The sequence below is a fragment of the Pristiophorus japonicus genome, chromosome 4 (assembly GCF_044704955.1).
Source record: "Pristiophorus japonicus isolate sPriJap1 chromosome 4, sPriJap1.hap1, whole genome shotgun sequence".
Taxonomy (NCBI): Eukaryota; Metazoa; Chordata; class Chondrichthyes; family Pristiophoridae; genus Pristiophorus; species Pristiophorus japonicus.
The window spans coordinates 104,850,568-104,868,687 of record NC_091980.1 but is presented as its reverse complement, the minus strand read 5'-3'; the positions used below and the strand labels follow the sequence as shown (position 1 = coordinate 104,868,687).

At 45.3% G+C, this 18,120-nt stretch overlaps 1 protein-coding gene across 1 annotated transcript in view; it reads right to left on the bottom strand.

Annotated features, from left to right (window-relative positions):
* Positions 1-17,126, bottom strand: part of cdhr2 (cadherin related family member 2) — a 187,953-nt gene extending 170,827 nt beyond the window's left edge. The window contains exon 1 of the mRNA XM_070877658.1: positions 16,937-17,126. Coding sequence (XP_070733759.1) covers positions 16,937-17,126 — 190 coding nt within the window. The remainder of the gene's footprint in view (positions 1-16,936) is intronic.
* Positions 17,127-18,120: the final 994 nt, after the last annotated feature.

The window sequence follows — 18,120 nt, the reverse complement described above, 5'->3', positions numbered from 1 at the left end:
GTCGACATGGATCTTCGACCATGGTCTGGAGGGCCAGGACCACAAACTTAGTGGTGCCTCTCTGGGCGCGTTGCTCAACTGAGCACACACGCTGCATTGCCGTACACAGGACTCTAAGTCAGAGTCGATACCGGGCCACCACACATGGGATCTGGCTATCGCTTTCATCATTACTATACCCGGGTGTGTGCTGTGGAGATCTGAGATGAACATCTCCCTGCCCTCTTTGGGTAGCACTACGCGGTTATCCCACAACAGGCAGTCTGCCTGAATGGACAACTCGTCCTTTTGCCGCTGGAACGGCTTGATTATCTCTTGCATTTCAACGGGGATGTTAGTCCAGCTCCCATGCAGTACACAGTTTTTTACTAGGGATAGCAGAAGATCTTGGCTGGTCCAAGTCCTAATCTGGCGGACCGTGACAGGTGATTTATCATTATCAAATGCTTCCATGACCATCAACAAGTCTGCGGGCTGCGCCACCATCAACAAGTATGCAGGCTGCGCCATTTCCACCACCATGGTGGACAATGGTAGCCGACTGAGAGCATCCGCACAGTTCTCGGTGCCTGGCCTGTGGCGGATGGTATAGTTATACACTGATAGCGCGAGTGCCCACCTTTGTATGCGGGCTGAGGCATTAGTATTTATCCCCTTGTTTTCAGCGCACAGGGAAATGAGTGGAACGTGATCAGTTTCCAGCTCAAATTTGAGGCCAAACAGATACTGATGCATTTTCTTTACCCCCGAACACACACGCTAATGCCTCTTTCTCAATCATGTTGTCGGCCCTATCAGCCTTAGACAAGTTCCTGGAAACATAGGTGACAGGTTGCAACTTCCCCACAATGTTAGCTTGTTGTAATACACACCCGACTCCGTACGACGACGCATCACATGCTAGCACAAGTCTTTTACACGGGTTATACAATACAAGCAGCTTGTTGGAGTATAAAATGTTTCTGGCTTTCTCAAAAGCAATTACTTGGTTTTTTCCCCATACCCAGTTCTCACCTTTATGCAATAACACATGTAGGGGCTCTAAGAGGGTGCTTAACCCTGGTAGGAAGTTACCAAAATAGTTGTGGAGTCCCAGAAACGACCGCAGCTCCGTGACGTTCTGTGGCCTGGGCGCGTTCCTGATAGCCTCTGTCTTGGCGTCTGTGGGCCGAATGCCATCCACCGCGATCTTTCTCCCCAAAAACTCCACTTCTGTTGCCATGAAGACGCATTTCGACCTCTTCAGCCGCAGCCCTACGTGATCCAGTCGCTGGAGGACCTCCTCCAGGTTTTGTAGGTGCTTGACGGTGTCCCGACAACAGTTTAAATTCCTCAGGGCATGACCCGTACGTGACTGCCCAGTCTCCATTCAGGACATATTTCTTAACTAAAGACAGTAGCGGGTCTTTATTTGTCTAGACTTTAATCTGACGGGCTGTCACAGGTGAGCCTTCGCTTTCGAAAGCTTCAGCAGCCATGACCATCTTAGCATCATGCTCAGCTGCACCCTCAGTGGTGGCTAGTGGGAGCCTGCTGAGTGCAACGGCGCAGTTTTCAGTGCCCGGTCTATGCCGAACTGTGTTATCATAGGCGGCTAACGTGAGTGCCCACCTCTGTATGCAGGCCGATGCATTCGCATTTATGGCCTTGTTGTCAGCCAAAAGGGACGTTAGGGGTTTGTGATCTGACTCCAGCTCAAATTTCCTGCCAAACAGGTACTGGTGCATTTTTTTTACTGCATATACACATGCTAGCGCTTCCTTTTCTACCATCCCGTAGCCCCTTTCTGCCTGGGACAGACTTCTAGAGGCATAAGCTACCGGCTGTAACTGACCCTTGGCATTCACATGCTGCAATACACACCCAACCCCATAGGACGACGCATCGCAGGTCATATAACGTTAACAGTTTGTTGGAGCATAACAAATTGCGTACTCTATCAAAAGCCCTTTCCTGGCTGTCCCCCCAGACTCAATCGCGACCTTTGTGTAGGAGCACGTGTAACAGCTCTAACAGCGTGCTCAATTTGGGAAGAAAGTTACCAAAATAGTTCAGGAACCTCAGGAACGAATGCAGCTCCATCGTGTTACGGGGTCTGGGTGCTCTCTGGATCGCTTCCGTTTTAGACTCAGTAGGTCTGATCCCGTCTGCTGCTACCCTCCTCCCCAGGAATTCTACCTCTGGAGCTAAGAAGACGCACTTCAGCTTTTTCAGTCGCAGCCCAACCCGGTCCAGTCTGCATAGCACCTCCTCCAGGTTGTGGAGGTGTTTTTCAGTATCGCGACCTGTGATGAGGATGTCGTCTTGAAAAACCACCGTCCTTGGAATCGACTTGAGGAGGCTTTCCATATTTCACTGAAAGATCACGGCGGCTGAACGAATCCCGAACGGAAATCTGTTATACTCAAACAACACCTTGTTTGTCATGATGATGGTCAGCTTCTTCAACTCACTCACCAGCTCCTGGGTCACGTAAGCTGAGGTCAGGTCCAATTTTGAAAAAAGTTTGCCACCTGATAGCGTCGCAAAGAGGTCCTCCGCTCTCGGTAGCGGGTATTGGTCTTGGAGTGACACCTGATTGATGGTGGCCTTGTAATTGCCACATATCCTGACCGACCCAGCCGCCTTGAGCACCGGCCTGGTGTCCGGGTTTATGTGAATCACTACCTTGACCCCCATGAAAGTGCCAATGCCAGGTTGAAATAATGAGTCAAATTTGTCCAGGACCTGTGAGCATGATACTCGCTCCACAGAAGAAATTGCATTGATATCGCCCCATTTCCAGTTCATGACAGCAAGCCAACTCCTCCCCAGTAGTGTGGGACCGTCCCCCAGGACAATCCAGAGTGGCAACCTGTTCTCCGAATCTTTGTGGGTCACGACTACCGTGGCGCTGCCTAGCACCGGAATGATCTCCTTTTATATGTCCGTAACTGTGCGTCAATCGGCAATAATTTTGGCCTCCTGGCCTTGGACACCCACAACCTTTCAAACTGTTTGATACTCATCAGGGACTGGCTGGCCCCCTTGTCTAGCTCCATTAATACTGGGATGCCATTGAGGAGCACCTTCATCATTATCGGTGGCGTCCTGATATATGAACTGTATACGTGCTCCACATGAACTCGCTGAACTTCAGCTTTCAGCGATTTCCCACAGTATTCATTTGGCCTCGTAGGGCTTACATCGGGCCCGTCCTCCTCATGCATCAACCTGGCTGCAGGCTTCCTGCACATACGCGCCAAGTGACCGCTGACGTTGCAATTTCTGCAGGTATATTGCTGATACATGCAAGCTCTGGCTGTGTGTTTGCCTCCACATCTCCAGCATGAGCTTGAGGCCCCGTTGTTGGAAACAATAGGTCCATTACCAGTCGGTCATCTCTGACTGCCTCTGTAACTGTCCTTAAGCACACCATTAACAGGTGTTGATGGCCCCATTACTGGCCGCATTGTCCATTGCGATGGCATGAGTCGCCGTTCAGCTAGCCATTGTCTCTGTTAAATTCCCCCTTTGGGTTCGACTGCATGCTGGGGCATTTCCGATTGCCCTTGTCTGCCTAGAGAACTATGTGCTGCGTTAACAATGTTGACTCCCTGGTCGTTTACCGCATTTGAGCCAAGATTTTTGTCATACATCATTCTAGTCTCCTCCTCCCCTGAGATAAATGTCTGGGCTATCAGAGCCGCCGCTTCCAAGGTCAAGTCTTTGGTCTCAATCAGTTTCCTGAAAACCCCAGCGTGCCCGATGCCCTCAATAAAAAAGTCTCACAGCATTTCCGCTCTGCATGCATCTGGGAACTTACATAGGCTTGCCAGCCGCCGGAGATCTGCCAAGATGTCTGGAATGCATTGCCCTTCTCACCGCCGGTGCGTGTAAAACTGATGTCTTGCCATGTGCATGCTGCTCGCCGGGTTAAGGTGTTCCCTGATCAACTTACTGAGCTCTTCGACCGTCTTGTCCGCCGGCTTCTCTGGCGCTAGAAGGTCCTTCATCAGGGAGTATGTTCTGGATCCACAAACCGTCAGGAGATGAGCCCTGCGTTTGTCGGCCGAATCCTGTCCCAACCATTCCTTAGTGACAAAACTTTGCTGTAGTCTCTCAATAAAGTCGTCCCAATCATCACCAACACAGTACCTCTCTTCTGTGCTGCTAGTGGCCATGCTTGCATGGTTTAAATCCCAGTTTCTCGTCGCCAGTGATATGTCCTTACTATACAGTGTAAATGCACACGAGGCCCATACTTGAGAGAAAATCACTCTGTGACCAGTTACCTTTATTACCAAGACCTCAAGTAATGAAGATGGGTGGAACTTCCCCTTTTATACCTGGAAAGTCCAGGTTAGGAGTGTCTCCCACAAGTTCACCCCCCTGTAGTCAATGTTCTCAAGGTGTACAACTTAGGTCAGCTTATACATGGGTTACAATGATAGTTGAATACATGACAAGATGCATTCTCATTCTACTGAAATTGGCCTTCCCCCAGTTAAACATTTTTACTCGAGATTGCTCCCTGTCCTTTTCCATAGCGAATCTAAACCTTATGATACTATGATCACTATTCCCTAAATGTTCACCTCTGACACTTGCTCCACTTGAGCTACCTCATTCCCCAGAACCAGATCCATCAATGCCTCCTCACTCATCGCGCCGAAAACATTCTGATCAAGAAAGTTCTCCTGAACACACTTCAAAAATTCTTTCCCTTCTCTGCCCTTAGTATCTAAAAAAGTATCGCTCTCTGTCTTGAATATACTCAACGACACAGCTCGCGGGCGTAGAGAATTGCAAAGGTTCACAACCCTTTGAGTGAAGAGATTTCTCCTCATCTCATTCCTAAATGGCTGATCCCTTATTCTGAGACTGTGACTCTTAGTTCTCGGCTCCCCAGCCAAGGGAAACATTCTCCCAGTATCTACCCTGTCAAGCCCTGTAAGAAGGGCTCTCATCAAAGCCACAAATGACATGCTTTGTGACTGTGACAAAGGTAAACTATCCCTCCTTGTCCTTCTCGACATGTCTGCAGCCTTTGACATGGTTGACCACTCCATTCTCCTCCAACGACTCTCCCCCATCATCCAGCTGCACTTGCCTGGTTCCATTCGTATCTATCTAATCGTAGCCAAAAAATCACCTGCAATGGCTTCTCTTCCCACTCCCACATTGTTACCTCTGGTCCCCCAAGGATCTATTCCTTGGCCCCCCACCCTCCTGTTTCTCATCTATATGCTGCCCCTTGACGACATCATCTGAAAACACAGCGTCAGTTTCCACATGTGCGCTGATGTCACCCAGCTCTACCTCACCACCATTTCTCTCGACCCCTCCATGGTCACTAAATTGTCAGACTGCTTGTCCAACATCCAGTACTGGATAAGCAGAAAGTTTCTCCAATTAAATATTGGGAAGACTGAAGCCACTGTCTTTGATCTCTGCCACAAACTGCTTTCCCTAGCCATCTACTCCATCCCTCTCCCTAGCATTTGTCTGAGGTTGAATTAGACCTTTCGCAACCTCGGTGTCATATTTGACCCTAAAATGAATTTCCAGCCACATATCCATGGCATAACTAAAACCGTTTATTTCCACCTCCGTAACATCGCTCATCTCTGCTCCTGCCTCAGCTCATCCGCTGCTGAAACCCTCATCCATGCCTTTGTCACCTCTAGACTTGACTGCTCCAACTCACTCCTGGCTGGCCTCCCACATTCTACCCTACGTAAACTTGAGGTCATCCAAAACTCGGCAGCCCGTGTCCTAATTCGCACCAAGTCCCACTCATCCATCACCCCTGTGCTCGCTGACCTACATTGGCTCCCGGTTAAGCAATGCCTCGATTTCAAAGTTCTCATCCTTGTTTATAAATCCCTCCATGGCCTCTCCCCTCCCTATCTCTGTAATCTCCTTCAGCTTCACAACCCCCTGCAATATCAGTGCTCCTCAAATTATGCCCTCTTGCGCATCCCTGATTATAACAGTTCAACAATTGGTGGCCATGCCTTTAGCTGCGTGAGCCCTAAGCTCTGGAACTCCCTCCCTAAACTTCTCTGCCTCTCTACCTCTCTTTCTTCCATTAAGACGCTCCTTAAAACCTATCTCTTTGACCAAGCTTTTTGTCATCTGCCGTAATTTCTTCTCATGTGGCTCAGTGTCAAATTTATTTGTTTTGTCTTATAACACTGCTGTGAAGCACCTTGGAACGTTTTACTACGTTAAAGGTGCTATATAAATACAAGTTGTTGTTGTTGTTTCAATAAGATCACCTAATTTCCTCAACCTCTCCTCATAGAACATTCCTTCCCATCCCAGGAATCAGTTTGGTGAAGCTTCGTTGCACTCCCTCTAAGGCAAGTATATCCTTCCTTAGGTAAGGTGACCAAAACTGCACAGTACTCTAGGTGTGGTCTCACCAAGGCCCTGTATAATTGCAGTAAGACTTCTTTACTCTTATACTCCAATCCTTTTGTAATACAGGCTGACATACCATTTGCTTTCCTAATTGCTTACTGTACCTACATGTTAACTCCCTGTGATCCATGGATACCTAGGTCCCTCTGAAAAGAAACATTTCCCCGTATCTCACCTTTTAAAAAATATTCAGCTTTTCTATTCTTCCTAGCAAAGCTGATAACTTCGCATTTCTCCACATTATATCCTATCTGCTATCTTCTTGCCCACTGACTTAACCTTTCTATATCCCTTTGAAGCCTCTTTGCACCCTTCTCACAACTTACTTTCCCACCTAACTTTGTATCATCAGCAAACTTGGATACATTGCACTCTGTCCCCTCATCTAAATCATTGATATAAATTGTAAATAGCTGAGGCCCAAGCACGGATCCTTGGGGTACCCCACTAGTTACTGTCTGCCATCCCAAAAATTACCTGTTTATCCCTAATCTCTGTTTTCTGTCCATTAACTAATCCTCAATCCATGCTAATATATTACCCTCAATCCCATGTGCCCTAATTTTGTGTAACAACCACTTGTGTGGCACCTTATCGAATGCTTTTTGAAAATCCAAATAATCTACATCTCGTGGTTTCCCCTTACCTACCCTGTTGTTACACACTCAAAAAATTCTAATAGATTTGTCAAACATGATTTCCCTTTCATAAATCCATGTTGACTCTGCCCAGTCATGTTATGATTTTCTATGTGCCTTGTTACCACATCTCTAATAATAGATTCTAGCATTTTCCCTACTATTGACGTCAGGCCAAATTGGTCCCTGAATTCCTAAATGAACCATCTTGTTTGAACCTTTGTACCAGTGTTGAACATGGAGCATGGAGATAAGATTGTGTGTCAGGCAGTCAGGAATTTAATGAAATAACATTTCAAAGTACAGTATATTGGTAATTTAGAAATAGATAATGTCAATGGAAAAACACAGCCTCGATTAAACTAAACGAATATAAAGTCCTTGCATAACCCATTAACCCCTTCAGTGATAGTAACACAAACTTTTGACAATGTTAACCAATATGCCTTGTCTTTCATTTTTTGCTATATTAATATAACTGTACAGTTCGTGAATGGAACTACACACAAGAAAAGCAATTCAATTAACATTTTAGACAAAGTAAATCAATTAATCTGATTCGTTTAACGGACCAACACTGGACATTTGGGGCTTTGGATCATGTTCCTTACTCTTTAAATATCAGCTAAGTTGCATCATATTCTGTACCACAAGTACCTGCTAGCCCGGCTGAAACCCTCCCTGGTGGCCCAGTGGACCTAACTTAAAAAGCTGCAGAGCTCGTAGCAGCTCTCCCCTTTAACTGAAGGGGAGAGACGTGATGACGCGCCAGCACAATGACATTACCAGCCCGGAGCTGATTACTGACAGTGGGGAAGAGTCCATCACGCCTCCACTTCCGCCCCCGTTATGACCGACTTCCACCCCATTCGAAAAAAAACGACAAAGAACTGAATTTTGCAAGATGAGCCGCCACATCTATTGCGGCGGCCAAAACACACCAAAAACAGTAGGTGCGACCCGTTTCCAGCAATAGTTTCCATAATAAGATGGATACAAGAAAGAAAGAACGACTTGCATTTATATAGCACATTTCTCGTCCACCGGACGTCTCAAATCACTTTTTACAGCCAATGAAGTACCTTTGGAGTATAGTCACTGTTGTAATGTAGGAAACGCGGCAGCCAATTTGCGCACAGCAATTCCCACAAACAGCAATGTGATAATGACCAGATAATTTGTTTTGTTATGTTAATTGAGGGATAAATATTGGCTAGGACACCGGGGATAACTGCCCTGCTCTTCTTCAAAATAGTGCCATGGGATCTTTTACGTCCACCTGAGAGAACAGACGGGGCCTCGGTTTAATGTCTCATCTGAAAGACGGCACCTCCGACAGTGCAGTACTCCCTCAGTATTGCATTGAGGAGCCAACCTAGATTTTTGTGCTCAAGTTCCTGGAATGGGACTTGAACCCACAACCTTCTGACTCAGAGGCAAGTGTTCTTCTTGTGCTACCCACTGAGCCACAACTGACAAGAGAGGGTATTTATGTGCTCCAGCTCGCCTCGTCGTTTAGTTCCAGGTTCATTTTTATTTCACTCAAAGTCAAGGTGATGTCTGAGTCCAAGGCTTTCTCTACATAGCATACGCTATTTAAAATTATGTTATTTTTGAATTAAACGCACTATATATAAAATATCTTAATTGTAATTGCATAGTTTATCTGCTATGAGAAATGCATTTTGTAGCATTACTTTAACCCTGAACCACTCCAATGGCATATTCAGGGCAGTCAATGTAAATCTCTAAGCAGTTCCATTCATTTCAATGGAAGCTGGTCCATCTCACACCATCAGAGGCAGCAAAGTCAGGAATAACTAGTATTAGCTGACTATGGGTACGAAAACCTATCAAGTTACAAATTATTCTTGAGCATTATCAAACTCCTCAGAACATTTGATTAATCCACGACACATCTTCAGGTGACACTAAGAGGTTATTCTAACCTAACTTGCCGGGCGGGAAACCTACAGGATCAGATGGAATTCCAGTTTTACACCCTGCCCAATATTACTCTCCATTGACCGCTGCACTCTCTCACATGGTGAAATTAGGCAGTCATATCATGCTGTGCTTGCTCTTCGGGGCAAAATTTAAGTAGGGGTTCCTACGCACACAAAAATCTCCAAAATCATTGGGAGTCCTTTTTATATAAAATACCTCTTTCATGAAGGGGATCATGTGGATTTTGAAATCCAATGTGATTTTTCAGTATGACAAAATAAACAGTCACAGGCACTGAAAGCACGCTTTGATGCTACAATAACACTATGCTAGGGAGGGGATGCGTTGTGACAACAAATTCTAATTTAAGCAGGGGTCTCAGTACTGAGCAAAGAAAAGGTGCTTCTCCAGAGAAGCAGAAGCAGGGAGAAAAATCAACAGGTGATGAGCCTAGGCCTCACAAGCCTTAAATCAAACATATCCAACAGCAACATGAACAGAGGGCCAAGTGGTTTACCTCCTCTTCCACATTTGGCAGGGATTATTGTTATGTGGTGGGGGACGGGGTTGGCTAATGTGGTTAGTAAAGGGAAAAGGGAAAAACTAAGATGGAAAGAAATCCAGTATCAGGGAAAAATGGTCAGTAATATATGTAACTGACAGTGAAAGTAAATATCTTTTATAAAATGTGAAATCCGCTAGCAATAAGCTAATAATTTTCCACTGGAACACAGTGCATTCTGAAATAAAGCCAAAATACTGTAGTTCAAATATATGCACTATTTTTAAAAAATGGTTGATGACCACACCCAAACGTTCAATTGTTATCTTTATGTCACCAGGTTTAACAGATATCATCAAACCTGTGATAAATTATCACAGGATAATTACGACAAAGTATTGAATTTGTCTACGAAAAGCTCTAAGCAGAAGCAATTACTTACGATTTGTACTGGAGCGTTCTTGTTGGTAAAGCTACTCTCTCATTGTTGGTTGACGCTGATGGACTTTTACTTCTTTTACTATTGAAGCAGTACACCTTCCCACATTGTAAATGGTAATCATTAACAAATCACAGCCAAAAGGAGGTGCTCTCAATGCCGGGAAACTCTTCCGGTTATCGTGCGTCAGAAAGAAAGAAAAATCATCTGATGTGAACCTGGCCATTTGTTAGTAAACTGGATAAGAATGTAGGAAAATACAAAGATATCATCTTAATACATACAGCACAAAAACAAAAATGCAGCAGAGTGGATGATATTGAATTCCTTGCACTTTTGCTGTGTATATTAACAACTGCCAGAATATGCCAGGACCTTGCTCTCTAGTTAATAAACAGATGCTTATGTAGCAGAGTGATTAAGCTGTTGCTTCTGCCACCATACGTGCTGATGATTGAGAGGGTTGGTGAGAGATTAGTTAATTAGATTGTCTTAAAACACTGCATTTGGCACAGCTAACAGACAGTACTGGTTTCTGATACCAGAAGTAATAAAACTGCCACTACTGCAAAAGGAATGTAAACCTATAAATTATTACATAAAGAATAAAAATGGATGGTTATAAGGCCATCGAATAAGGGGGCACAGTTTATGTCAAAACAAGCATCGAGGGCTAGACTTTCCATTTACAACGCTATTGCCCAAAAATTGGCGATATTACCGGCGTAAGTGGTTGTATTATTTTTCAGGATCGCCGGAATATTGCCCATTTTAAAAACCACTAGTTTTGCCTTTTTAATTTGGGTGATAGCCATAGCAATGTGAAATGGGCCTTAGCGATGTATTCCGTTTTGCAAGGCGGCATCCATGGCAACGGTCATTTTGCGCATGCGTAGTTTTTTTTGTGATTAACTTTTCCTGCGATTCATGAGGTCAGGGGTCATCTGCGCATGCTCAGAAGACTGAAATAGAAGGAGAGAGAGAATGCATTACAGTTGAGGCAAGCAGGGGAGAAACTAAAAAACCTGATAGTAGATAGTAGAATGGAAATGGATTATGTAGAGTTGGGAGTGACTGACGTTGATGAGGTGGCAGAGGTGGGTGAGGGGAGTGATTTGTCGGCGTTTAGTGGGAGAAGGAGAGCCAAAAGATTCTCTGATGAATCCATGAAACTCGGTGGGCCCAATTAACCTGGGGTGGTCATGGGAACCCCGCCCCCCCCTGTATATACTAAAGAATATGGATGGAGATCGCTGAGGTTGTATCATCGTCGGCCCATGATGTCAGAGAGCCAAACCAGTGCCGCAAGCGCTGGAACGACCTGGAAGAGTAAGTATTAAATTATTAAATTTATAATTGCAATGATGCAACTACTCATTAATTAAAATGTAAATCTGATGGATTGTAATTAAGCTGGTAATCTTGGTGTCATGCATTAGTTCCTAACTACGATCTTGTTAAATTTATTCTCCGGCGGTAGATATAACTATGTATTAATTGCATACAAAGCGTATTAGCATATAACGTTAATGATGAATAACATGGGCGATGATTAATTGTGGATTATAATATCTGTGTGTTCTGTGTGTTGTGTAATAGTATCTAATAATATTTGTAATAATACCTAGGCAATTAGCTTATGCCATGCTCTTGTCACCTTTGCAAAAGGAGATATCTAAGGATAGAGCTGAGCGCAAGCGCACAGGAGGAGGGCCTGCTGAACTTTGCTAGTTAACAGACCTGGAGGAGCGGACCTCAGTGCTTGTTGGTGTGCATAATCGTTTGGCCACCCATGGTGGTGCTGAACCCATTGTTGTGCCATGTGAGTAATATATAAACCATTGGTGATTTAAAGTAATTTAATGCCATTTCAGTATAATGTATGAATGAATTACAAACAATGGTGAGGCCAGGCCAGGTAAGGATGAAATGTAACTTAATGCAACTATAACTGTCACCAAAGTAACTTCACTCAAAGCAGTCATTTATGAGCTGCTGACGCAACAGTCTGAAGCTGCATAACTACCATGATGCTTTTCCTGTGGTGTTGGGTGGGGTGGGGACATGGGTTCAACTACAGGCTGATTGTCCTCCCCGAGGTCCTCGTCCTCCTCCTGCTCCTCTTCTGCCTCCCCTCGGTCCTGAGGTGGATCGGCAGTCCCATCTGGCAATTCTTGTCCCCTCCTGATAGCTAAGTTATGCAACATACAGCACACCACAATGAACTCAGTGACCTGCTCTGAGTGGTATAGTAGGTCATCTCCTAAGTGGTCCAGGCATCTGAAGCACTACTTAAGCATTCCAATTGTCTTTTCGACAATATTGCATGTGGCTATATGGCTTTCATTGTATCGTTTCTTGGCTTCTGTCTGGGGCTTACGCAGTGGGGCTATGAGCCAGCTGGCAAGGCCATATCTTTTATCCCCCAGCATCCAACCGTGACCTTGTGGCTGACTCTTAAACAGGTGCTTTTATGCGAGATGTGTGCATCATGGATGCTCCTTGGAAAATTTGCATTTACTGCTATAATTATTTGCTTGTGGTCGACAACGAGTTGCACATTCAGGGGGTGGAATCCCTTTTGGTTCCGAAACACCTTTGCATCCTGAAAAGGTGCTTGCAGGGTGATGTGCGTACAGTCTATTGCTCCCTGTACCTTGAGGAAATTTGCTATTCTCGAGAACCCCAAAGTCCTCTCACTCTGTGCCTCACTGGTCATAGGGAAGTTTATAAAGTCCATCCTGCGAGCGTAAATGGCTTCAGTCACCTATCAAATGCAGCAATATGTGGCGTGCTGAGTGATTCTGAAAATGTCAGCAGCTGAGGCCTGAAAGGAGCCCGATGCAAGGAAGGAAAGTGCTGCAGTAAGCTTAACCAATGGGCAGTGTGGTCCTGATGGTGCTGGTAGGCTGCAGATCTCCCTTAATTAGCTGGCATATCTCACAGATGACCTCCTTTCGGAAGCACAGCTTCCTAACGCATGTTTTATCGGACAAGTCCAGGTATGATCGCTTATCCCTGTAAATGCATTGGGTGTAAGGTCTCCTCCTCCCCAGCAGTCTGCCACCTCTTTGATTGGGTGCATAATGCGCTTCAAAAAAACTTCTCCCATCTCTATTCTGCAGCATGTGAGTAGTCATCAATACTGGCTGAGAAATTACAGGCCCCATACTATAAATGCCCGAATATGTCTTCAAAATTATTAACTTGTCCTCTACAAACGCAATAAACTCAAAATTCACCACAATGTGATTAGATGGTTGTCAAGATTGTAAAATGACCTTAAAATCACTCACAAATTACCTCAATGCTCCTTGAAGCAGCCTTTTATTAAAAGTCCTCCGATTTAAAAAATGGCGTCCATACCGCTTGGTTAAGGTTAGGCGAGTGCAGCTTTTCTTGAGCATCTTTTTGGGCGAGCAATCATTTGGGCGATATATGGGCGAAATGCTGACAGTGTGTTTGTGTGTGTGTGTTTGTGTGTGTTTGTGTGTGTGTGTGTGTGTGTGTGTGTGTGTTTGTATGTGTGTGTGTTTGTGTGTGTGTGTATGTGTGTGTGTTTGTGTGTGTATGTGTTTGTGTGTGTATGCGTGTGTGTGTATGTGTGTTTGTGTGTGTGTGTGTGTGTATGTGTGTGTGTATGTGTGTGTGTTTGTGTGTGTATGCGTGTTTGTGTGTGTGTGTGTGTATGTGTGTGTGTTTGTGTGGCCACCACAGTAGAAGGACCCTCTGTTAAAAAGTTCTATTTTCAGCTTTGCAGAGGAAGGTGTCACAGATCAACCGAGAAAGGTCAAAACCTAGAGGAGGTGCGCCAAGTAGGCTGCAACTAACAGCCGTGGAACAGAGAATCGGCTGATATGATTAAATCTCGCAAGAGAAGTTCAACCACCAATGTGGACGCTGGGCCCAGGTTATCGACAGAGGGTAAGCCCTGCAAATTGCTCAGTCTGTGTTGGCATCATGGTCTTTTAAATAAACTTGCGCTGTGTAACCCGTGTACTCATGTCAGCCTGCCCCTTCTGCCCTCTCCCCTGCTGCTAATGAAACATAAGAACATAAGAACATAAGAAATAGGAGCAGGAGCAGGCCATACGGCCCCTCGAGCCTGCTCCGCCATTCAATAAGATCATGGCTGAGCTGATCATGGACTCAGCTCCACTTCTTTGCCTGCTCCCTATAACCCCTTAATCCATTATCGATTAAGAAACTGGCAATCTCTGTCTTAAATATATTCAATGACCAGCTTCCACAGCTCCCTGAGGAAGCAAATTCCACAGATTTACAACTCTCTGAGAGAAGAAATTTCTCCTCATCTCAGTTTTAAATGGCAGCCCCTTATTCTAAGATCATGCCCCTTAGATCTAGTCTTCCCTATCAGTGGAAACATCCTCTCTGCATCCCCCATGTCAAGCCCCCTCATAACCTTAGACTTTTTGATAAGATCACCTCTCATTCTTCTGAACTCCAATGAGTAGAGGCCCAACCTACTCAACCTTTCCTTATAAGTCAACCCCCTTATCTCTGGAATCAACCTAGTGAACCTTCTCTGAACTGCCTCCAAAGCAAGTATATCCTTTCTTAAATATGGAAACCAAAACTGTACACAGTATTCTGAGTGTGGCCTCACCAATACCCTGTAAAACTGTAGCAAGGCTTCCCTGTTTTTATACTCCATCCCCTTTGCAATAAAGGCCAAGATTCCATTGGCCTTCCTGATCACTTGCTGTACCTGCATACTATCCTTTTGTGTTTCATGCACCAGGACCCCCAGGTCCTGCTGCACTGCAGCACTTTGCAATTTTTCTCCATTTAAATAATAACTTGCTCCTCGATTTTTTTTCTGACAAAGTGCATAACCTCACACTTTCCAACATTATACTCCATCTGCCAAATTTTTGCCCACTCATGTAGCCTGTCTATGTCCTTTTGCAGATTTTTTTGTGTCCACCTCACACATTGCTTGTCCTCCCATCTTAGTATCGTCAGCAAACTTGGCTACGTTACACTCGGTTCCTTCCTCCAAGTCATCAATATAGATTGTAAATAGTTGGGGTCCCAGCACGGATCCCTGCGGCACCCCACTGATTACTGATTGTCAACCCGAGAATGAACCATTTATTCCTACTCTCTGTTTTCTGTTCGTTAGCCAATTCTCTATCCATGCTAATATATTACCCCCAACCCCGTGAACTTTATTCTTGTGCAGTAGCTTTTTATGTGGCACCTTGTCAAATACCTTCTGGAAGTCCAAATACACCACATCCACTAGTTCGCCTTTATCCACCCTGTTATGTATTCAACCCCTTGTAACCTGTATTACACTACCACCAGAGGGCCCACATGTTGGAGTCCCAAGAGATCCCAGCATCCCTTGGGAGTACTGTATATAAGAAGGCCACCCACGAGTTACCTGCACTCTGGAGTCTTATTAAAGGAGCTAAGATCACACTTGCTCATTGTACACAGTACTCAGTTTCATCCTTTATTATGAGTGTACTACAGCCTGTTCATTACATCCTCAAAGAATTTTAGCAAATTTGTCAAACATGACTTCCCCTTCATAAATCTATGCTGACTCTGCCTGACTGAATTTTGTTTTTCCAAATGTCCTGCTGCTGCTTCTTTAATAATAGACTCCAACATTTTTCCCAACCACAGATGTTAGGCTAACTGGTCTATAGTTTTCTGCTTTTTGTAGGAATAGATAAAGGAGGGGATGTCAGAGATTAGGGAGGGGGTGTCGGAGATTAGGGAGGGAATGTCGAAGACAGCTGATGCAGTGTTGGGACAGATTAGGGAGGGAATGTCGGAGATAGCTGCTGCACTGAGTGCACACACCCAGGCTGTCATTGCCCAACAGCAATTGGCAGCTTCAACTGCTGACACTCACTTTCCAATCCCCAGACTGTGAAGTCCTGACTCGAATGAACTGACTTGCACGAGACACATGCTGAAGTCAAGGTCACTCAGGACCTGCACCTTTAATTCCAGCTCTCCAGTCCTGCACTTGCCTGAGACCTCCCTTTATATACCTCAGTGGGACAGGTATGGAGTGTCTCCTGCAAGTGCACCCCTGGTGGTAAGGTATGCTTATTGTTACAGGTTATATCCAGTTACAGTCATGTATAGTATGGTAAGATACAGTTATATACAGTAATGTGAGATACATGACACAGACCAAAGTCAGGTAGTGTGCCGGGGGTTCAGCCACAGGCTGAAGAAGAGTCCGACGATGAACCCAGGCCTTCCACAATGCTGTCTGCTAGGTCTGTCCCTGTCCAACCCCACCAACAACAAATGCGCCTTCGCGCAGAAAGCCGAAGAAACCTTGGGGTCGGGGGAGGAAGCAGAAGGCTGAGACAACGGGCATGGGTATTGGTAGAGGCAACAACAGGGGCAAGAGGGGCGCACAGTGCTAAGGTCTTTGAATAAGGGGGAGGAGAGATGGCTGCAGCTAGAGTTTGTTTGTTTGTTTGTTGCTGCTACTTGTTGTTTTCTTCATTGAAAAATTTAAAGTTTGATACAAATGTTTTTATTAAAGTTATGTACAACTATACAAATGTTTAATAAACCTAATTATTTTTAAATTTAAGCAGAATCCTGCGCATTATTTTTTGAATTAAATCAACATAACCAACACAACATTACGTATATTATTATAACAATATTTTTTCACACGAACAGATGCAAAGAATCAACACTGTCGGGCTGTTTAACCTTCATGAGTTCGTCCTCCTCCTCCTCCTGCTGCTGGTCCTCCCCCCCCACCCGCCATCCCACCCCCCCCTCCTTCTTCCATCAGGAGGATCTTCAGTGTCCAGTACCTGTCCCCTCATGATGGTCAAGTGGTGCAGCATGCAGCACATGACAGTGAACTGACCGACGTGGTGAGGGGCGTATTGCAGGTAGCCTCCAGAGTGGTCCAGGCATCGGAAACGCTGCTTCAGTATGCCAATTGTCTGCTCAATGATGCTCCATGTCGTTATGTGCAACATGTTGTACTGATACTCTGGCGGGGATTGCGTAGGGGGTTCATAAGCCAGGTGGCGAGTCCGTACGCTTTGTCTTCAAACAACCAGCTGTGCCCTTCTGGCAGCTCCTGAAACGTCGCAGATATAACGCCCTCACATCGGATGAAAGCATCATGGATGCTACCGGGATATTTGGCATCCACTGCCATGATCCAATGCATATCTTCGCAGACAAGCTGGACATTTAGGGAGTTGAACCCTTTCCTGTTATGATAAACCTCAGAATCGTTCAAAGATGCACTCAAGGTGATGTGGGTACAGTCGATCGCACCCTGTACCTTTGGGAAGCCAGTAATTCTGAAGAACCCCACAGCCCTGACTCGCATTGCCTGTGTGGGCATAGGGAAATTGATGAACTGGTCCCTTTTGGTAAACAGTGCAGCAGTTACCTGTCGAATGCAGCTATGTGTGGCATGCTGTGAGATGCAGCATATGTCCCCAGTTGTAGCTTGAAATGAGCCTGAGCCAGAAGCATAAAAGGCAAGTGCTGCAGTGACTTTCACTTCCACAGGTAGGGCAGTCCTCCTGCCATGTCTTGGTTGTATGTCTGACCTATTTAGCTGGCAGATCTCGGTCATGACCTCCTTTCTAAATCGCAGCCTGCGAATGCAGTCTGCCTCACTCAGGTATAGGTATGAGCGCCTGTTCCTGTAGATTCGATCAGGGTATGGCCTCCTCCCCGAGCGATCTGGTTTCTGCAATGGTAGTGTTGTATTATCCGTCGGCTCTGCATGGCATGCATGCAAATTAACCTTACTACATGAGACATAGTAATAGTAGCACCCATAATTATTATTCTTAATTTTGTTATTCTTGTTATTGTGAAACAGTACTTACTGAAGCACTCACACCTTTGCTGGGTGATGCCCTAGTAGAACGGACCACACCCTGGTCTGCACATGCGCAACACTAGGCTCTGTCCCGATGGAGACATGACGCACAGTGATTTATGGCACTATTTATAGCTTTTGTCGAAATGCATATGTTTGCTGCTGTGTTGTGCCATCTCCGATGCACAGTTCGGAATTCATGACAACAGGATTGTTCCCTCGGCCGGCCAGAAACACAGATCGGTGCTCAGCTTGGAAGGGTAGTGGCGGGGTGGAATCCAAACAACGAGCGCCTATGCTTGTGTCTGGCCGAGGGAGCAATCCT